Genomic DNA, 19,577 nt, shown 5'->3' with positions numbered 1-19,577 from the left:
GAAGATAGTTAAAAGAAATAAGAAGAGTATTATGTAAAGGGGAATGAAGAATTAGCAATGATGAGATAAATGTGGATAAATCAGAACAAGTTTGAAGGAGAAGCTTTAGAAAAAAGGAAAGGGCCTTGTCTCCCATTGTAACAGTATATATAGTAATGCAGATATTTGGGGATTCAGGTAAATTTGAAGGCTCTTTGGCAGGAATTTGAGACTTCTCTTATAAATTAACTTTTATTTTTCCTCTCTAAAGCTACAAAGTCAAGTCATTGCCTGATAATAAAGTTAAACTGATAAGACAGACTTCACAAGTGAAAAAATTTTAAGAGATTGTCCATGGGCCAGGAGACAGCAGATTAAGAATAATAATCATAACAAAAGAGATTATTTGGCATTATTGAGGGGCCAAATAAAGTCACAATATTTGAGTATGTTGTTACTTAAAAGTGGGATATTTGTGCATCACTCAACAATTAAATAGAGGCTTGGAGAATGTTGGCAGTTAAGTTGAAATGGTGTTGGAGGTTTTCTAGACTGGAAAGATAATGGAGCTAGACAACTGAGAATATTTATAAGAGAGTCATTGAGTTGATAGGTCATAGAATTCAAAGGTCATGAAGTAAATAAAAATGGAAGACTGACACAAAGGAAAGTGGGTAGAAAACTGTTACTTTAAAATTTTTAAAAAAGAGACAAAGGAGTGGGAAATGAGTACAAAACAGGAAAAATAAAACTGTTGTGGATATTTGCACAAAGTAGTTCATAAATGGGTCTGTTTTAGATGATAGAAGTCCAACCAGGTGGCCATAGAACATGTGACTGAAGTAAATTGTCAGAGACATTTTTTTGAAATTGAGGATACCTGGAAATCTGAATTCTTTTGATATTTCATTTGAAATGGAAGCAGAATATTGGTGTGATCATTTTTGAAAAACACAGTCTGAAAAAGAAAATACATATAATATAATCTTATTGGTGTTACGTTACTAAACTAGTTAAGGAATTTCAAACACATCAACTGGCAATATCTAGCAATCAATATCTTCGTTTCCATAGTTGGTTTTTTATCCTTTAAACATGTTCATTAAAATGAAAACAAAATGAATCCAACAATCTAACTATGTCCTTCATTAGTATTTTGGGGTTACTGGTTTATTTTTTAAATATAGTTTGTTTTACCTAACTCTCTGATTCTAGGAAAAAATGAAAACATATAAGACAAGAGAACTAATTAGAGTCTATGTTGATAATCTATATGAGAACAAGATATATTTTGACTTGGAATCTCTTCAGTTGTGAGGTTAAAAAAATGGTGATATATAAAAATACATGGCAGCAAATTAATTTAGGCGATCCTGACTTAACTATTAGGATAAACCCACTTAAGTCTGCAGAAATTGATACATAATTTCTCAAAATGTTAAGTTCCAAGATTAAAAATATAAACTTAATCAGGAAAAATTATTTTTGTCTTTATATTTTGAAATGCTAGCCTCTGGCAAATGAGAAATTGTAAGTTTTCAAATGTATCCATTGTATCTCAGAGATTCTTTTAAACCCCTCTCCAGCCAAATTGTTAAAAGAAATAAATACTGTAGACATTAAGGTTACTTGAGAAAGTGCCTGTATAATTTTCTATCACAAATCTCCTTATTTGAAGGGCACTGAAGCTTAATCCTGATTATAAAACTGTTTGTCACAAGATTACATTCTTAACCTTGTAACTAAACCAACTTAAATTGTCAACCATCCTTTCTGCTCTAGTCAGTGGCAGTGGTCTGGATTTATGATGCAATATTTTCTTTTATTTATACAAGCGCTGTCACAGGAATTAGGTTTTAGTATTTTATGTCCTAATCTGTCCCCCAAAAGGTAAGACTAAACTGCATAACTTTTACCATTTTCATGCCCTATTGTTTCACTAACTCATTGTTGGACTCTTTCCTTTGTAATGTAGCTCAGCAACCAAATGATGCAGGAGAAAAAGTCACAAAAGGTGTCATTTTAAATGATCAGTGGCCAAAGGCAGGCAGCCCCAGCCTGTGTTTCCTAGCATCCTTGTTTTTCTTAGTTTGTTTCTTATCCTTTAAACATAGTCATTAGAGTGAAAACAAAACAAGAATCTGAAGTAATTCATGAAGCAATTAATGAAATGAGGATCTATTGTTCCTTTTTAATTCAAAGAAAAATCTGTTACTTGGATAACTATTTAATTTAATCTTTAAGCCACAGAAAGAAGCAGGGGTTACTCCTTCATAGTCCTCACATATCTGAGATCATCAGTTGTTATTTACACGGAGGCATCCTGTTACCATAAATAAAATAATTATTATATACTTATTATATGTCAAGCAATAAGGGTTCAAATAGTTAACAGATAAAGTTTAGCTGTCAAAATATATTTAATGTTATGCAAGGATGCTGCCACAAGATTGGAGTAATCTTCAGTGATAGAATTCTAAAAGAATTTAGAATATGTAATATGACTTCACATTCCCAAAAGTTGTGAGAACATGCACCTCTTGTTATAGCTCCACACTATGTCTCCTGTAGTTGTTTAGGAATTGGCCTGAACAGTGGTAGGAAGCTGGCCTATGAAGAGTCAAAGAGCTCTTTTTGTGCTTGGATTCTTTGACTCCTTACTATCAAATCATACCAACACTTCATAATTACTTTCTGTTTCTCTGTATTTTGTCATCCAGAATGAAAAATGACTCAGACTATAGAGCTGAGATTCAAGAAAATGTATGGGCGAGGCCATTGTACATATGCTGTACTCTTGAAATTATTCAAGAGTGCCAATCTGTTATAATACTGAAAATAACAAATATGACTAAAAGACTTGGGCATGAGAAGAAAATGATTGAAAAGTGAATTACTTTGAGATCACTATGTTTTGAATGTTGTTTCCAGAGGGTTTTTTTAAAAAAGCAATGAATATGTTAAGAAAATTTAAGCAGTCTTGTTTTCTACAATAAAAATATATCCCAATCATTTTGATTTCAACAGTTTCTTCTAGTCAACCCAAAAATGGCAGAGTAAAGACAAAGTTGTTCATACTATCTTTGGCAAAAACTTCACATTAAATAAATCAGTGATAAATTTGGTTTAAAATATTTAAAATGGAACAGAAATACTTAATATTTAGCCTTTTATTCCTTAATCAGAAAGAAGAAAAAGAATCAGAGAAACTGTATAAATAAAGTATGGGAAAACTTTAAGCAAAGTGTAATATTCTGATTTCCTATTCTACACCAAGATGCAAAATACATTCCAATGCTCTGTGGTTACTTTATATTATAAATTACATGAACAACATTGTCATATTTCAAGTGTTATTTTGATATGTCTTTTTATTAGTTCTCATTAGTTCTTTGTTTAAATTATTAAGGAAAGAAGATAATAATAAGTTAATCAAAAAGCTCAACAACTACCCTATATGGTCTTTTACAAAACAGTCTTTTTTTCCTTCTTTTCCAAGTCTTTTATTTTTCAAAGTTCCCAGCTCAAAATCTATAGAAGCTCTGATTCACCTAATGCAAATTGATGCCTAAGAGATCTAATTTCTTTTCTTTTACTTTGTTGTTTTCTATTGTATCTTCCATAATTGATGCTTCCCAGCATGACGCTTTTCACCCTTAAGTTAGAATTATGTTCACTGGTGATAAATTAGTAAATACCTAAAGGCTCAACATGCTTGCCCTTTCTCTCTCTCATATAGTATTGATACACATTAATACACTACTTCTAGTTATTCAGCACCTCTCTCACAGCCCATGCTCCAGAAATTGCTGGAAGACATACTCAACTAGAATATTCTTCTTCAATTAACCTTTTCTTTTTTGGGGGGTGGTGGTGTAGACTTGTCCAGGGAAAAGTTATTTTATCCTTCATTTCAAGAATTTCTGACTTTTTCCCCCCCGAGTCTCTCTCTCTTTCTTGAAGTAATCTTTTGCTACCTGTATTAGCTGCCTTATCTCTTTGTTGCAGTGATCAATTTTTGCCTGTATTTGCTCCTTTAGATCACTTTAATTATGAACCTTCTGCACTCCTTCTCTGACATTTCATCAACCTTGCTGTCTATTGGTTCTGTTATTGTAGTGTCCTGGTTTGTTTGGGGCAGTTTCCTTCCTTTGTTTTTTCATGTTGTCGATGTGTCTTCCTTTCTTGCAGCATGGATTTAAGATATTACAGTTTCGCTCTATATTTTTGTAGTACCTGTACCTCACTCTGATGTTGGGCTTAAACACCCTGCTGAAGTCCCTCAATGTATGCTACTGCATCTAAAGTTGGTGGCAGCAATCGCCAAGGTAACTCGAGATGATAGTAGAGGGGCCCTAAGATGGAAGCAATGTCTTATGGGGCTGAAAGGGTGGGCCTCACAATCTCTTTGGGATGCCTGCTCTGAGATGCAGCTGCTTCTAGGCCCTGTCTGTTGTCAAAAAGTTAGGGGCTACTGGGTAGGGAAGGCTATGGCGATGACTGCAGTGTCCCAAGATGGAAGTGGGTTAGGCTTAGGCTCCCAGGTAGGGGAGGAGGTGTAAACTTGGACCTACCCTGGTCCTGGGTCCTGCACAAGTCCGTGTGGGCAGATCTGGGCCAGGCCTGGGCTCTGGCTGTAGTTTGCTGGTGGGAAGAGGTGGTCCTGTGCTGGAGGCTGGGCTCCGTGTCTACCCTGCTGGTGGAGGGGATGGACCTGGGCCTACTGTGAGCCTTAGTCCTGGACGGGTTTGTGTGAGTGGACTTGAGCTGCTGAGCTTGACCTCCCTCTGTAGACTGCTGCACTGAAGGGGCAGTCCTGTGCCAGAGGCTGTGCTCTTGAGGGTGCCTGTGGGTGAAGGGATGGCCCTCGGCCTTCTGTGAGCCTGGGTCCCAGGCAGGCTGGTATGGGTGGATCGTCAGTGAAATTTTTTATGAAAACTTAGCTTATCGTGTTTCCCAGAACATACTTTTCCTCTTCTGGCCCTACCCATGGGTCCAGCACTTTTTGGATCTATATGACATTATTTTTCCTTCATGTAGTCTTTTTCATTCCTAAACAGTTAGCTGATTTCAGGAAAATCTCCTAATTACATGATCCAGTATTTCCTTCTCTCTTTAACCATATATGGTAAGAAAGGGAAGGGAATCTATTGTCTACCTTGTTCCATGTTGTATACCTGGGGCCAAGAATTATGCCTTGTTCAGCAAATGTTTTCCTAAAAAAATGAATCCGCCAAAGAATTATTAGGAATGTTACTATTAATCCCATAAAATAATTAGAATCTATTGAAGTAATGTAAAACAATATCTGATTATTTAATGAACTAACACATTCAATAAACAGTTAAAATGTATGAATTAGTAACTAGTAGGTTTTTAACATTACCTATAGGTGACTTTAACAGAACAGCCTGTCACTGAAATGCTTCATCATTACAACAAGATACTGCTATATTGTGGTGAGCTATTGTTCATGTAGAGACGCTCAAGCAATTTAATTTATATTTCTAAACCTTTGTCAGGGTTTCCCAAAATCAGAAATACTTTTTTAAAAAACTGGACTGTTGAGAACTATAACATGTTTTTTTATTAATTTATTAAAAATTATTCACAATTCTGGATTCTATAAATATGGTCATTCTCATGTTATTTTGCTTAAAATTTCTGAGCATTAATGGACTTGTGTCCTCAATTTGTGTCCTACAATGAGCATAGACTGTTATTTGGAAAGATGAGAACATTCTTCAACCAGTGGAAATTTTGAACTTTAATCATAGAACCGAATACCTTAGCTCTATACTATGAGTCTATGGGAAACAGCATGGATAAAACTCCAAAGCAGGTTATATTTTTACCACCTGACTATAAAATCTATAATGAAAATAATGCTGGTACTAAATTTAAAAGAATATTTTAATGTAAAGTCAAAATTGGGTCTGCATGCTTAGAAAAAGTGTGCTCACTACAATTATAATTCACCAGCTAAATCCAGCAGCAGATAAACCACTACACTGGCAGCTGTCTTATACCCTGATTCACACACACTAAAGCCACTGCCAAGAGAAGTTGTTCTATATTTAGGTGTTTTTTTTCTAAACTCCCTAGAAGACCACACTTTTATGTTTCTCAGAATTTTTCTTCTGACTATGAGAAATATGATGTTGCATGGTGATAGTATAATGACAACAAATACTTCAAATTTATGAATTATTAATAGGTTTTTAATAATCATCATTCATTTGGATATTCAAAACTAAAATTGTTGAGATATATGTCTATGTTATGTTTATTCCTACATTTGGGAAATGAAGTCTATGTTTACTGCCATGATAAAGTGATATTTTTCCTTAAACTTAGCATTCAAGTTTTATCCTACAAATTTGGCATGTTGTGATTCTGTAAACTCACAAAGTGATTTAGTAACTATCCAGATAGAAGGGAATTTAGTTTCAACAACACATCTATAGACTGTTTCTAAGGGCAAGGGAGAAGAAGTATCTTAGGTCCCTAAGAACAGAGCCTGAAACGACTGTGGAAGAAATCTCTCTTGATATTCACACTTTATCTTAAACAATCACATCTCTTTCACATTTTATTTTGTTAATCTATCAAGGCTTCAGAATGGTCAAGGAAGACAAAAGATTTAGTAATCTATTAAAAGGAAAAACATTGGTATGTTAGTAACTCTGCAATTTGTAAAACCAGTTAGTAATAAACACATTCAGCACATATTTAGAGAAGACAAGTTCTGCCTGGGGCAAAAGCATAGAAGGAGATGTAGCAGTTTAGTTATACAACTCCGTGAGTCTTCTTGTCCACAATGTTTAGTTCTATATTGAAACCTTGACTCCTCACCAAACCAAAAAAAATTATGAAAAAATGTTTTATATGATCAAAACCAGAGACTCACCATATTAGTGCACAATTTATCTTCTATCTCTGTTTTATTTTTCTATCTCTGGTTATACAAGTATGGACCCTTGGTATATTTTTAACACTGAACAATGTTTTTTCACAATAATATTTTTTATTTCATATTTCATTTGATACTTTGTATAAATTGACACATTGGGAATTTGTGCAATTGACTGTACTTAATTATTGCATATTTTTAAAGGTGTGCATATGTTTATTCTGTGGATTTTTTAATTTAATTTTTAATTGACAAAAAAAATGCCACCTTGCCAGTTTCTGTGCAGTTCAAAATATTTTTAGTTTACCTGCAGACTTTTTTTTGTACTGAAGAGCACTTTATCACTGAGTTATATTCTCAGTTCTTGAGATTTCATTTATTGTCCATGTATTGATAGAAGTGTGGTGTTAAATTGTCAAATAACTATAGATATTTTGTTATTTATTTCCATAAAGGTTAGAGAACATTCTATGATTTTAATTATTATAAATTAGTCACAGATTATTTTCCAATATAGGATATTGTCTACTTTGGTGAATATTCCCTGTACACTTGAAGGGAATTTTCTGCCTTAGCATGTATAGTCTTATATAGATGTCAGGTCCAAATAGGTGATGGTAGTTTGAGTACTTCTTGTCTTGCTAATGTTCTATCTCCAAGACAGGAATGGGTAAATATTAAACTAAAATTATGGATGATAATATTGCTGCATTTATTTCTGTCAATGTTTTAATGCATTCTGTGGCTATATGTATATGCATATATTCACTTCAGATGGCTATGTCTTCTTGGTAAACTGATCCTTTCATTATTATGTAGTAGATATTTTTATTCCTAGTCATTTTCTTTGTTCTAGAATCTAATTTGTCTGTTATTAATAACACTCCAACTTTTTGATTATTGTATTAATAGCCCATTTCCCCCTTTCTTATAGTCTACTTGTTGCATTATATATGAAGTGAGTTTTTCTATACCATATTATTGTTTGTTCTTTCTTTTTATCTAATTTGACAGTGTCTGCTATCATGCCACTGTGTTTGGACAATTTTCACTTAAAGTAATTACTAATGCATCTAACTTTAGGTCCCCCACATTATTCTTTGTTTTCTGCTTGTTCCCCTACATTTTTAAAATTTGTCTGTTACTTTCATTTCCAGATTTCTTTTGGATTATTGCAACACCAACACTCCATATTGATTTACCTATTATTTCTTTAGTTGTTCCTCTTTGATCACTAATCAATGAGTTTAAGAAAATTAGGGCTCAGACTTCAGGCCAGACTATTGCCATACTGGTTTCTGTGCTTCTATTCTGGGATTTCTGGGGTGTCAAGTATCTCCACACACTGATTTTCATCCTGATCATATTTCTACTTTATTCACAACTGGGGATCTAATTTCATATGGGGCTATGAGGACTAGAAATCCACCTGTGGATACAGAGTTGGAATCCACCAGGGAACTGGAAAAATGCAGTATTTTCATGCTTCTGTAAAGTCTCAAAAGTCAGTGTGGAATTTCCTTGGAAGGAAGTACTTTATTTGCTAATATTGATTCCTAAAACTAGTACTCAGTAGAGGGAATTGAGTAATAATTTTATGAATTATAAAATTCATGTGAATTGAGTAACAGTTTTAGAATGAAAATATCTGAAAGGGAAATAAATATATTGGTAGAAATATGCTGTTTGAGATCATGTGAAATCAAATCTTCATAATATATCTAAATAAATTACTTTTATCAAAAATACATTTAGCACCAAAAAGGCTAAATGTTCTTCAATTTTCTACCATCCTACATTTGTTATTTTTTTTTCTTGAAAGCATGCATAACAATTAAAAAAATAAAAGAAGGGACTCTGTTGTATAATTCTTGACTGTATGTATGGAATCAAAGAGTAAGGACAGGTTTTGGAGAAACACATCAAAAATACTCAAATTGAGGGTATGAAGTGGTAGAAGCAAATACTAATGAGCCATGACAAAAATTTACAATATAAAACTTTCAATTCAATTTGAGAACAAAGTATGAAAATAATTGAAAGCAAAACTATAGAGGAAATATTACAAGTTCTCTAGATGAAACTGTTAAAACACTTGGAGGGTTGGGCATGGTGGTGTCTGCCTGTAACTCCAGGTCCAGGGAGACTAAAACATGAGGATTAGAAGTTGAAGGCCACCCTCAGCAATTTATTGAGGCCCTAATCAATTTAATGAAACCACCTCATCTCAAAAAAAATTGGGGCCTGTATCTCAGTGGTAATGTACCCCTGGTTTCAATCCCTAGTACCCCAAACAACAAACAAACAAAAATACTCAGAGAATGGTCCTACCTGATGCTAACCCAAGGACAGAATAGGTCAAGTCTGTAACCTATTCAATGATGCAAGTCAAGTAGTAAGCCACTACTACCTGCAGAAGGTCACAGCTCTTCTAGAGAATCAGATTCCAGAATTGAATCTGAAGAAAGAGCAGAAAATATCAGTGGAAGTTAAAATATGCTAGTACAAATTTCAAGAACTGGATTAAAGGTTTCAAAGAATAATTAAAACTTCATACAACCATTGTCATTTGGAAAAATAGTCCATGGCTACTTCATTAGTTCGCTAACTTCAGAGAGAACTCTTGGAAGAGAGATATCAACAGCCAAACTGGATTATATATACCAATATTAGTAAACAAAGATATGATCTTCTTCATAGGCCAGTCCTAGGTTGTGTTTATCAAATCTTGTCAGAGAAGTAGCTCTAAGGTAAAGGCATTTCACTTATTTTTCCACCATCAATGATGTGCTTTACCCCTGGCAAAATTTTTCTCTGTTCTTAGTGAAATAGTGGGGTTGGGGCTGGGAATGTGGCTCAAGCGGTAGCCCACTCACCTGGCATGCTCGGGGTGCTGGGTTCGATCCTCAGCACCACATAAAAATAAAATAAAGATGTTATGTCACTGAAATCTGAAAAAAAGAAATATTAAAAAATTCTCTCTCTCTGTCTTAAAAAAAATACGTGGGTTATGTCTAAAAACTGACTCCCACTGACTGTAGTTGAGTACTATGATTTGGAACCTGATTTACCTATGATTTTTACTCTGCAAAAATGGTGTGTATTATTACTAATGCCTAAACCTGAGACTTTTGCCAAATATACCCATCATAAATTTTCCATGAGAATTCCCATCTGATTGATTTGGACCATCTCTTCTGTTCTGGGTGATCTCTTCTTCCACCTCTGATTCTAACTGAGCATAATCTTTAAGAGAACTCACTTTGGTCTTCAACTTTAGTAAGGACTTACATTCTAATCTTTGAGCATATACACATAGGGATTTAACTTTGAGTTTTGCTGTTTCCAAAAAGAGGAAAGAACTTACTACACATAAAAATCGTATTAAGCTTTAAAATCTGATAGTTAGCAACCTTTTGTAATTTGTATCCCAACAGTTTATATAAATAGTGAATAATTTACTAGTTACAAAAATGTACTTTTTAATATTTACTTCTGTGTTTCATATTTAAAGTTTTTGCTGTTTGGGAAAAAATTATCAGAACCATATTTTAACTCAGTAATCAAAGTTGTTTCGTAGTATATTAAACAAAGCTACACAGTTTCTAGCACATTTAGCTCTTTCACAAAAATCACATAAAGTTTGATTTGTTATACATACCTCAGATTAGTGGCTGTAATCTAATTTTCAACCCCCCCAAAATAAGCTATCATTTTAACTTAGAAAAATTACCTTCTGCACCATAATCATTTGCTGCTAAAAGTTAGTGTACAATTCCTCAAATGATGAAATGGCAGACATAAAAATTAAATGATCCTTATTCACCTCATTGTAAATGTTTACAAGAAAGAGCATGTGTGAACTTCTTGTTCCGTTTACTGCAATTTCCAGCAAAATTATTGTCAAATGATTTGCTCAACTGCCCCATTTACAACACATGTTCTTATATTACTGCCATTTGTTAGTTTGATGGAACCATACATCCAGGATATGTGCTAAAACAAAGCATATCCACATTGCTACAGCGATATGACCAAGATGTCAAATAATTTGTATCACAAGCATTACAATGTGTACTATAATGTGCTTTTTTGAGCTGGTGAATCGTGCCATAGAATGAGAAATGAGGAGTTTGAAAATAATCTTTGAGATCCTCAAGGGTATAAATGAAATTGCCTGTTGTATACACTTATGTTAAAATAAACAAAAACAAAAACATCCACAGAACATTGTAGGTACATTGAAGTTTAACTTGTATCTCTATAGAAAAATAACAAATTCTGTTTATGAATATATGCCTTTGTGACATTCTATGATTAACTTGTAGCATCTTTATTTAGGCATAAATTAAACTAATATCATCAAAGCATTCTTTTATTATCAGTGAAATATTTTCTTACAAGCATTTCTTAGAATTTTATATAAATTTAAATAAATTTCAAATAAAAGCAAATATGTCTATATGGCTGCCTAAATATGAAGATGTCAATTTGAATATTATTCTTTATATCAACTTATGTAATTTTTGAGGTACCTTTTGTCTGTGGAAAATGGCCACTTCATGTTAATTATTTCTTATCAATCTTCCAAAACTTAAGAATATATTTATTAAATTATCTCAGGGTTAGAGAAAACCCTGATGTTGTGGAAAGTATGTATGACTGAGTCTGAATATAGGATAAGTAAGTCTATACTCTGGGAACAAAACATTGTTTATAAGAACCAGTGTGATGGTAAGATTTGGAAAACAAAAATCTTCCTGGATATGTGAAGAAAAGTAATTTAAATACTTACAAAGTATTATAAGAAATGCAGGAACCAAAATTCCAAGAAAGCACCACTCAGCTTTCAAATTTACCCCTTAAGCTTTCCTAGAAATGGAACATGATTGATATAAATTTGTAAGTTCAAATATATTTGTAACATCTAAGTTGAAGCCAATTTTTTTTCCCTGGCTTTAGTTTTAGAGAGAATTACTTCAGTTATTCCTTTTTCTTTGTCAAAAAACATCTTCATGTTTATAACCAGAAGAAGGTAAATTCATACTTATTTTTAATATATTTTGCAAGAATAACTCCTTCACTTCTTACTTTTATGTTTCTTTAATTCAATCGTGTTCATGTCTTAAGAAGATTGATTGTATTAATGGTCAAGAGATTAAAAATATGTAGTTTGATATGATAACAGAGAACAATCTGGCCCATAGTTGAATTGTGTCAAACCCAATGGCTTTATTTTTATTTTATGTTTTGTTTTATTTTACTTTAACTTTCTTGGTAGTTCAAATTTTCTATGTAGGTAAATTACTTTAGGACAGATATATAGATTTTGTGTATATCAAAAATTACAAATTGTCTTTTGCAACAGAAAGATTAATTGACAACTTCCAGTGGAGTTTGGTCACAATAATCACTGGTGCAAATAAAAGGGAATTTAGACTGAAAAAAAAAGAACATAACAACTTTGTAAATAGTTACATATATTGAGATGAAAGTCTGAATTGATAATATAGCTGAAGCAGTGTGATAGAATTATGTTTACATTATGTTTAGGTCTGGAAAATGAATGACTAGGTTTTAATTACTATGTCTAAATTTCACATTTATGGGTAATTACAAAGTTTACTCTTGAAGTAGAATGTGAAGTTCACTTATTGACAAAAAGCAGTCAAAACCAAGAAAAATTTCTATCTAACAAATAATTTGGTTAGTTATTATATAGCTATTTACCACCAAATCTGTATGAGGGATAAGTAAATGTACCAGAAATAATTACTTGTCTTTATTATTTTACTCTATCCATGTAAAACAAACAAATTTATTATACTTTGACTAGTTAAAGATTTGTGAAAATGTTCATCTCTGAGTCAGGGCTCATCGTAACCACTGTTCCATCAGCTCAGAATATTTCTCAAACTGTAACATATGACCCTTGTATGGAAATGATCTGTAATGTTTGATTATTATTTTGACTACTGGGCTCCTTCTGAGGCTTACTGATGTGACATTCTGCAATATAAGCAGACTTCTCTGCCTTTAAAAAAATACACTGAAGTTTGATATATCTTATTTAATAGAAGACTTGTATGCTTAATTACTGTCTACTACCTCTGGCATATTTGTAAGCCAGGAAAATTCATCAAAAAGTGATAATAAAAGGCAATTTTAGGGCTGGGGATATAGCTCAGTTGGTAGACTGCTTGCCTCACATGCATAAGGCCCTGGGTTTTATCCCCAACACCAGGAAGAAAAAAAAAAGACAATTTTAAAGTGTAAGGTAAAAATTCCACAAACCACAGATACCCAGCACACATGGATTTTGGTATAAAAATATGTAATAGTTCAGAGAGTAATGCAGCACTTAAGTATGTATTTATTTATTTATCCAAGAAAATATTTATTAACTATTCTTTGAGAGGTACTCCTAGAAGTGGAAGCAAGCATTAAAAAGAGTGGCAAAAATGTATGCCTTTGTGAAAGGAGCAGGAAAAAAATCAGACAATAAGTATATTGAGCTTGAAAGTGTGATAAAAGACAGCAAATAATATGAAAAAGAGAGAAATTAGAACTATGTTAGGAAGACTAAGATTGATGGGAAGAAATAGAAGAACTTGAGATAGCGTGCTCAGAGCCTCCATGTTGAGAAAATAAGTTTTGAACCAAGATTTGAATGAGATGAGTAAGTTAGTTATAGTGATCATTCTAAGTAAAGGAAATAATCTGTTCATAGTCCTTATTATACATTCTTTCCAATCACATTTTCTTGAATGCCACAAAGTTTTGACAAAGAAAAAAAAATATTTGGTGATAATATTTCCGTTGATGCTCCTGCTTGCTGTTGTTATTTCTTTAGTGTGGACCAATTTCTTCAGGAATATTAAATGTTAAATACCTTTTCCTGGAATACAAATTAAAGTTAACTTTTAATTCTGTTTACAGTGAGATATTTTAAGTTAAATTACACATAATAGATGCTAACTTGGGTGGAGAGTCATTGATGGGAATAATAGGCATAATTATCTACCCGATAAAATATTTTATTGTTGTCTCTAGTTTTATACTTCTGTATTTTTTCTTGTCACAATATAAATGAGTTTTAGTAAGTTACATAATTATATAATTTTCCCGCTGGCCTAGGCAAAAGTAAGTAACATTTTTACATATGGATGCTAATATATTAATCAGATTTTATATAAAGCTTAAGTGCAAATTCAGTAAATAGATTTCGAGGGGAATATATTATGAGATATACTAAAAATATGAGAAGTGAAGTAGGATGAGGAGTAAATTGAAAAACGGTTATGTTTTTATGTGTTTTGTTCCTTAACATTAAAAATTTTGTTTTGTATTGAATACTCAATGCAGTTATGAAACAAACACGTGTCCTCCAGGATAACTTTCTTTAAAGTTTTATTTAGCATTGACTGCACTAGTAGTGTTCTATAGGGCTTAAGAGAACAAACATTTATTCTATGACAAGACCTTCCCAATCTTGGTTGACAGTATTATTATCCACTCAGAAAAAGGCAAGTATTTTCATTCCTATTTTTCACATATTAGACTTAAAGATTATTTACTCAACATGGAAAGTTTACTTATCCAAGTTAAGTCATCTGATTTGAATAAAAGTACTACATTTTGTTTTTCAAAGTGATTTTGACTAAGACTATAGCAAGGAAAATATTTTATCTTGTAAGCTTACCTTATTGTCAACCTCCAAGAAGGCACTCCTGGTCACCATCTCCCATTCCAGCCCTCCCATAGTCTTTTTCAAAAACAAATAGTGATGGCTTGTGTAATCAGTAAGAAATGAATAGGAGGAGCAAGTGCGGCGGGGCGCTCGGTGCAGTTGAGCGTCCGGGCCGAGTCCTGAAGTGTTTCGGGACCTGGGCACGATGAAACCCGAAGGGGAGCGGCCGACGGTCGGGGCTTCTCAGAGCTGGAGCTGCTGAAACTGTGCGCGGAGGAGCGTATGGACGAGGCGGCTGAGCGGCTGGGGGCCCTGAGCCAAGCCATTTGGAGCGAGCCTGAGCTGGCCTACGAGGAACACCGTGCCCACCGTGTGCTGACGGGCTTCTTCGAGCAGGAGCAGCCGGCCGCCTCCTGGGTGGTGCAGCCGCACTATCAGCTGCCGACCGCCTTTCGCGCGGAATGGGAGACACGGAGCGCCACGCGGTGCGCGCTGCACTTGGGCTTCCTCTGCGAGTACGACGCGCTGCCCGGCATCGGCCACACCTGCGTTCACAACCTCAGAGCCCAGGTTGGGGCGGCGGCCGCTCTGGGATTGAGGGGGGCCCTAGAGAGCCTCCCTGGGCCTCCTCCGTCGGTGAAGATAAGTGTCCTGGGAACCCCTGCAGAAGAAGATGGTGGTGGCAAAATTGATCTAATTGAAGCAGGAGCTTTTAAAAACCTCGATGTTGTTTTCATGGCCCATCCATCCCAAGAGAATGCTGCTTATCTACCCGATGTGGCCGAACATGATGTGACTGTGAAATACTATGGAAAAGCATCTCATGCTGCTGCTTACCCCTGGGAAGGAGTCAATGCCTTAGATGCTGCTGTTCTTGCCTACAACAATTTGTCTGTGTTAAGACAGCAAATGAAACCAACCTGGAGAGTTCATGGTATAATAAAAAATGGTGGTGTAAAACCAAATATCATTCCCTCTTACTCTGAATTAATTTATTACTTCCGTGCACCCTCATTGAAAGAACTTCAAGTTTTGACCAAAAAGGCAGAAGATTGCTTCAGATCTGCAGCTTTGGCTACAGGGTGCACAGTAGAAATTAAAGGTGGAGCACATGATTATTACAATGTTCTACCCAACAAGAGCCTATGGAAAGCTTACATGGAGAATGGAGAAAAGCTGGGAATGGAGTTCATTTCAGAAGATACAATGCTGAATGAAACTTCAGGATCTACCGATTTGGGAAATGTTTCTTTTGTGGTCCCTGGAATTCATCCATATTTTTACATTGGATCCAACGCCTTGAATCATACTGAAGAGTACACTAAAGCTGCAGGATCACAAGAAGCTCAGTTATACATTTTGCGAATAGCCAAGGCTCTAGCAATGACTGCATTGGATGTTATTTTTAAACCAGAATTGCTGGAAAGAATCAGAGAGGACTTTAAATTGAAACTTCAGGAAGAACAATTTTTAAATACAGTAGAATAAAAAGGAGACTTAGGAGTGGTTTATGAATCATTAAGAAGTGATGATTTTTTTCTTTAATCTTTTTTAATGAAGAGAACATGCTTGTTTTGAATCTTAAAGAAATCAAATTCTTCTTACCTGATATGTAAGAACAGGGTATGGTGAAAACATATTCACTCATATCTAAAATGAAATTTTTGGGTGAATCTGTACTTGATGGAATTGTGGTATTTCAGGGGTTGGTAGGTGATACTGCTGCTTAAGATGGATGGTACATGATGTGTCAAAATAATATTGATAAAATCTGTATAATAATTTACAGATTTATATATTATATATTTTAAAAGGTCCAAGAGGTTTCAAACCTTATATACAGAATTGACACCCATGAAATGGTTTTGTGGTACAGAGTGGTAAACTTATTTAATGTAGTTTTAAAGTTCATGGTCTAAATTTAGGTCAAGTTTGTTTCAAATATTTCTGTTTTTGCTTCAAAAAATCTCTTCATTTATAATAAAAGTAGCTTTTAATTAGAAATGCTTACGGGTAACAACTAGAAACTCAGATACAAAGAATAACTTTAGTTTTACCATTTGAAGAAAAATGAGAATGTTCTGGTTTTTACACATGATCAACTCTGGGAAGTGGCATTAAAGTAATTGGTAATTCAATGTTACAGTAAGAGGGTAAATGTTGGATGGTCAGGATCGGACTCTTCCTTTAAGGCATTTGCACGGTAGCCCTGTGTGTTCTAGGAGAACTCGGGGAGGAGCATTGGCTGACACCTACTCTGCCCTCTGGAATGTTCAGAATCCTGCACTGCCCCTCCAGCCAGCAGCCTGCTCAGGCTCCCACTCAGAAGCCAGCTTGCCCCACCTGGCTGCACTGAATTCTGAGCCTCCTTAAGCTTCCTACTAGCCCAATATTTTTAAAAAAATTATTACAGATTTTCCATGATTCTTATTTTAGTGTGAATTTCTTGAACATGCTAAAAAGAATGTGTGAAAAAAATATTTGGTTATACAGATATTTTAAGCTGCGAATGCAGTAAAGCTCCAATGTACTTTATTTTAAAGGAAGTCCTCAGCTTTGAACAAGCATTCCAGAAATGGAAAGGGAAGGAGAGAAAGTGTCCATTTGGCTTTTATGGTATAATAAGCAAGTCACTTGGGCCCTCTGAGCTATCAACTCACTTTTTGAAAAGTTAGATCTTCTATTTACAGTCTTTTGAACCCCTAATTCCTGCTGTATCTGAAATTATTTAAAATTGCAAGAGAGGTGGTTGTGTTTGGGAGAGTTAGTAGTTGAGAACTGCCTTTCTTCTGTATAAGGGTCTGTGGATTATGTGCCTGATTTTGGCATATAGCTGCCTTCTTTTAAAGCCTGCCAAGAATGGGTTTATATTTTTTAAAGGGTTGCTAAACAAAACAAAACAGAGACTAAATAATATGACCTGCAAAACCTAACATCTTTGCTGTCTTGCCTTTTACAAAAAAGGTTGCCAGCCCTGGCTGAATATAACAGTAAAATAAAATCTGTGTCTCTTTGACTTAAAAAAAAAAGAAATGAATAGGAGTGTGCCATCCAAAGCTGACTCATAAAAGATAATGAATGTTCCATCTTGCTCTCTGTATCATTTACTGTCAAAGAAACCAGTTGTCATGTGGTAAGGAATGAAGTCCTCCTCCATTTGAGTGAGCCATCTCAAGCAGGTCTTCCATCCTATTAAACATGAGTTGAGTATAGTCCTTGCTAACATCTTGACAGTAATCTTGTGAGAGACTTTGAGGCAAAGCATCCACTTTATTCATTCTCAAATTTCTGACAGAATGACCCAATGTAAGTTAATAATTTTTAGTGTTTTAACTTGTTATTTTGGAAAACAGCTTGTTATATATGAATAGAAAAATTATTATACCCAATATAGACAATGCAAAAATGTCAACAAAGTTAAAATTTCTCATAGTACTTGCCCTGATGATATATTTATTCTTCCATCCTATTTTATTAAAAGTTTTTTTCTGCTCACAACTCCTAAAATATATTATTATATGAGTTAATAAGCTTCATTATCATTTTACAAAGAGAATAAGGTAAGTACAGATTTGATTCTTGTTCCAATTCATTTAGCCATTCTATAGAGAAGTATGACAATAAAGATGACAATAATACTTATAAATATTACTAAACAACAATCAATCTGAAAGGGTGGGCATTACCACTATTCTGACTTTATATAAAAAGAGAAGTAGTGATTAGTAGCTGGTTCACCATTAAGTGCCAAAGTACCATATCTCACCATATAAGTGTCACCACCACATTAACATATATTCAGAAGTATCTGTACATCCTAATCTTGCACCAAATACAGTTCAGTAATAAATGATTTTTAGGTAATACCAGTACAATATTTTTAAAGCTTTACATGAGGTAACATAGCAGTTTTTGCCAAAAAATTTATATATGTGTGTGTGTGTGTGTGTGTGTGTGTGTGTATATATATATATATATATATATATATATATATATATATATAATCTGCAATGATTATATTGTGATAAAATACAGTATGTGTTCATGAGCATTGTACCAGGCAGATGTTGGTGATGGTTTGTGTATTTATTCTTATAGTTATCCTAGAATGTTGATATGTTATTTAATTTTAGAGTTAAGAGGAAATTAGACATCAAATGTCTAGTTTAGCCAAAAAATCAACTGATGATGATTCGAACCTCAGTTGGGGACCTTTATCTAATCAACTTTTGTATATTAGCAAAGTTTTTCTACACTCTAGTATTTCTTAATAAGATGTTAAACTGGTTAGAGATGTTATTTATATCAGGGAACACCAGGGGTCCTGACCCAATTCAAGGATACTGAGGCTAGGACCATGAGCTTTGGAAGGAAGGCACAAGAGGGGTCATGTGAAAGAATAAGCTAATCTGAGAACATTGGGTTGCTTCCAATGAGGGCCGGTTCTTTCTCTTCTCGTTAGAATGGCAGAGATTACATAGAGTAAACACAGTAAATACAGTAAAGACCAGATACATGTCCTTGGGGCATCTGAGGAGCTAGATTCCCCTGACCAAGCACTCCCCACTGCCACCCTCTTCTGGAATATCATGTTGAAGTAGTGGCTATTTTCATGAGTTATGACCAACTCATTTCTGTACACAGGTGCCAGTTCCCAGGCAGGTGGCCTGAATGAGGATAATGCAACTTTTCCTTTCTGCAGAGCCAAGAAAGCAGAGGGAGACCTTGTTACTGGGCCGGTTACTCCTCTCTATCCTGACCCTGAACCTCAAGGCAGAGTTGGAATCTAGAGTATAGAGGCTGTAGTGCTGGGATTGTTGCAAAGAGAATGCCCTGTCAACCAGCTAGAGGGAACCGCTATTTAGAGAGCTAGATGCCTTGAAGCCAACACATAGGTGTGTGATAGACTGTACCAAACCCTGCTGTGCAAACCATGCTCCTCCAACACTTGGGTCTTGGCCCTGAAACCTGACCCACTTCTGCAGTCTTGTAGAA

General features: G+C 34.5%; 1 protein-coding gene and 1 long non-coding RNA gene across 2 annotated transcripts; one reads left to right on the top strand and one right to left on the bottom strand.

Moving 5' to 3' along the window:
• Positions 1-425: 425 nt before the first annotated feature.
• LOC308634348 lies at positions 426-9,835 on the bottom strand. The gene is made up of 3 exons (XR_014019004.1): positions 9,769-9,835; positions 9,224-9,350; positions 426-937 (listed from the first exon to the last, which is right to left on the bottom strand). It is a non-coding gene; the product is annotated as an uncharacterized lncRNA (long non-coding RNA).
• A 4,866-nt stretch (positions 9,836-14,701) lies between these two features.
• On the top strand, positions 14,702-17,258 carry LOC308634063 (xaa-Arg dipeptidase-like; the record flags this gene model as incomplete). The annotated part of the gene is made up of 2 exons (XM_081267641.1): positions 14,702-14,718; positions 14,801-17,258. 2 exons carry the CDS (start codon positions 14,702-14,704, stop codon positions 16,068-16,070), a joined length of 1,287 nt encoding a protein of 428 aa, XP_081123767.1. The 3' UTR covers positions 16,071-17,258.
• Between the last annotated feature and the right edge of the window lie 2,319 nt (positions 17,259-19,577).

This window comes from Spermophilus citellus (genome assembly GCF_964194105.1).
Source record: "Spermophilus citellus genome assembly, chromosome: 15".
In the NCBI taxonomy this organism is placed as follows: Eukaryota; Metazoa; Chordata; class Mammalia; order Rodentia; family Sciuridae; genus Spermophilus; species Spermophilus citellus.
The sequence above is the reverse complement of the archived record's forward strand: the minus strand, read 5'-3'. Positions and strand labels throughout refer to the sequence as shown.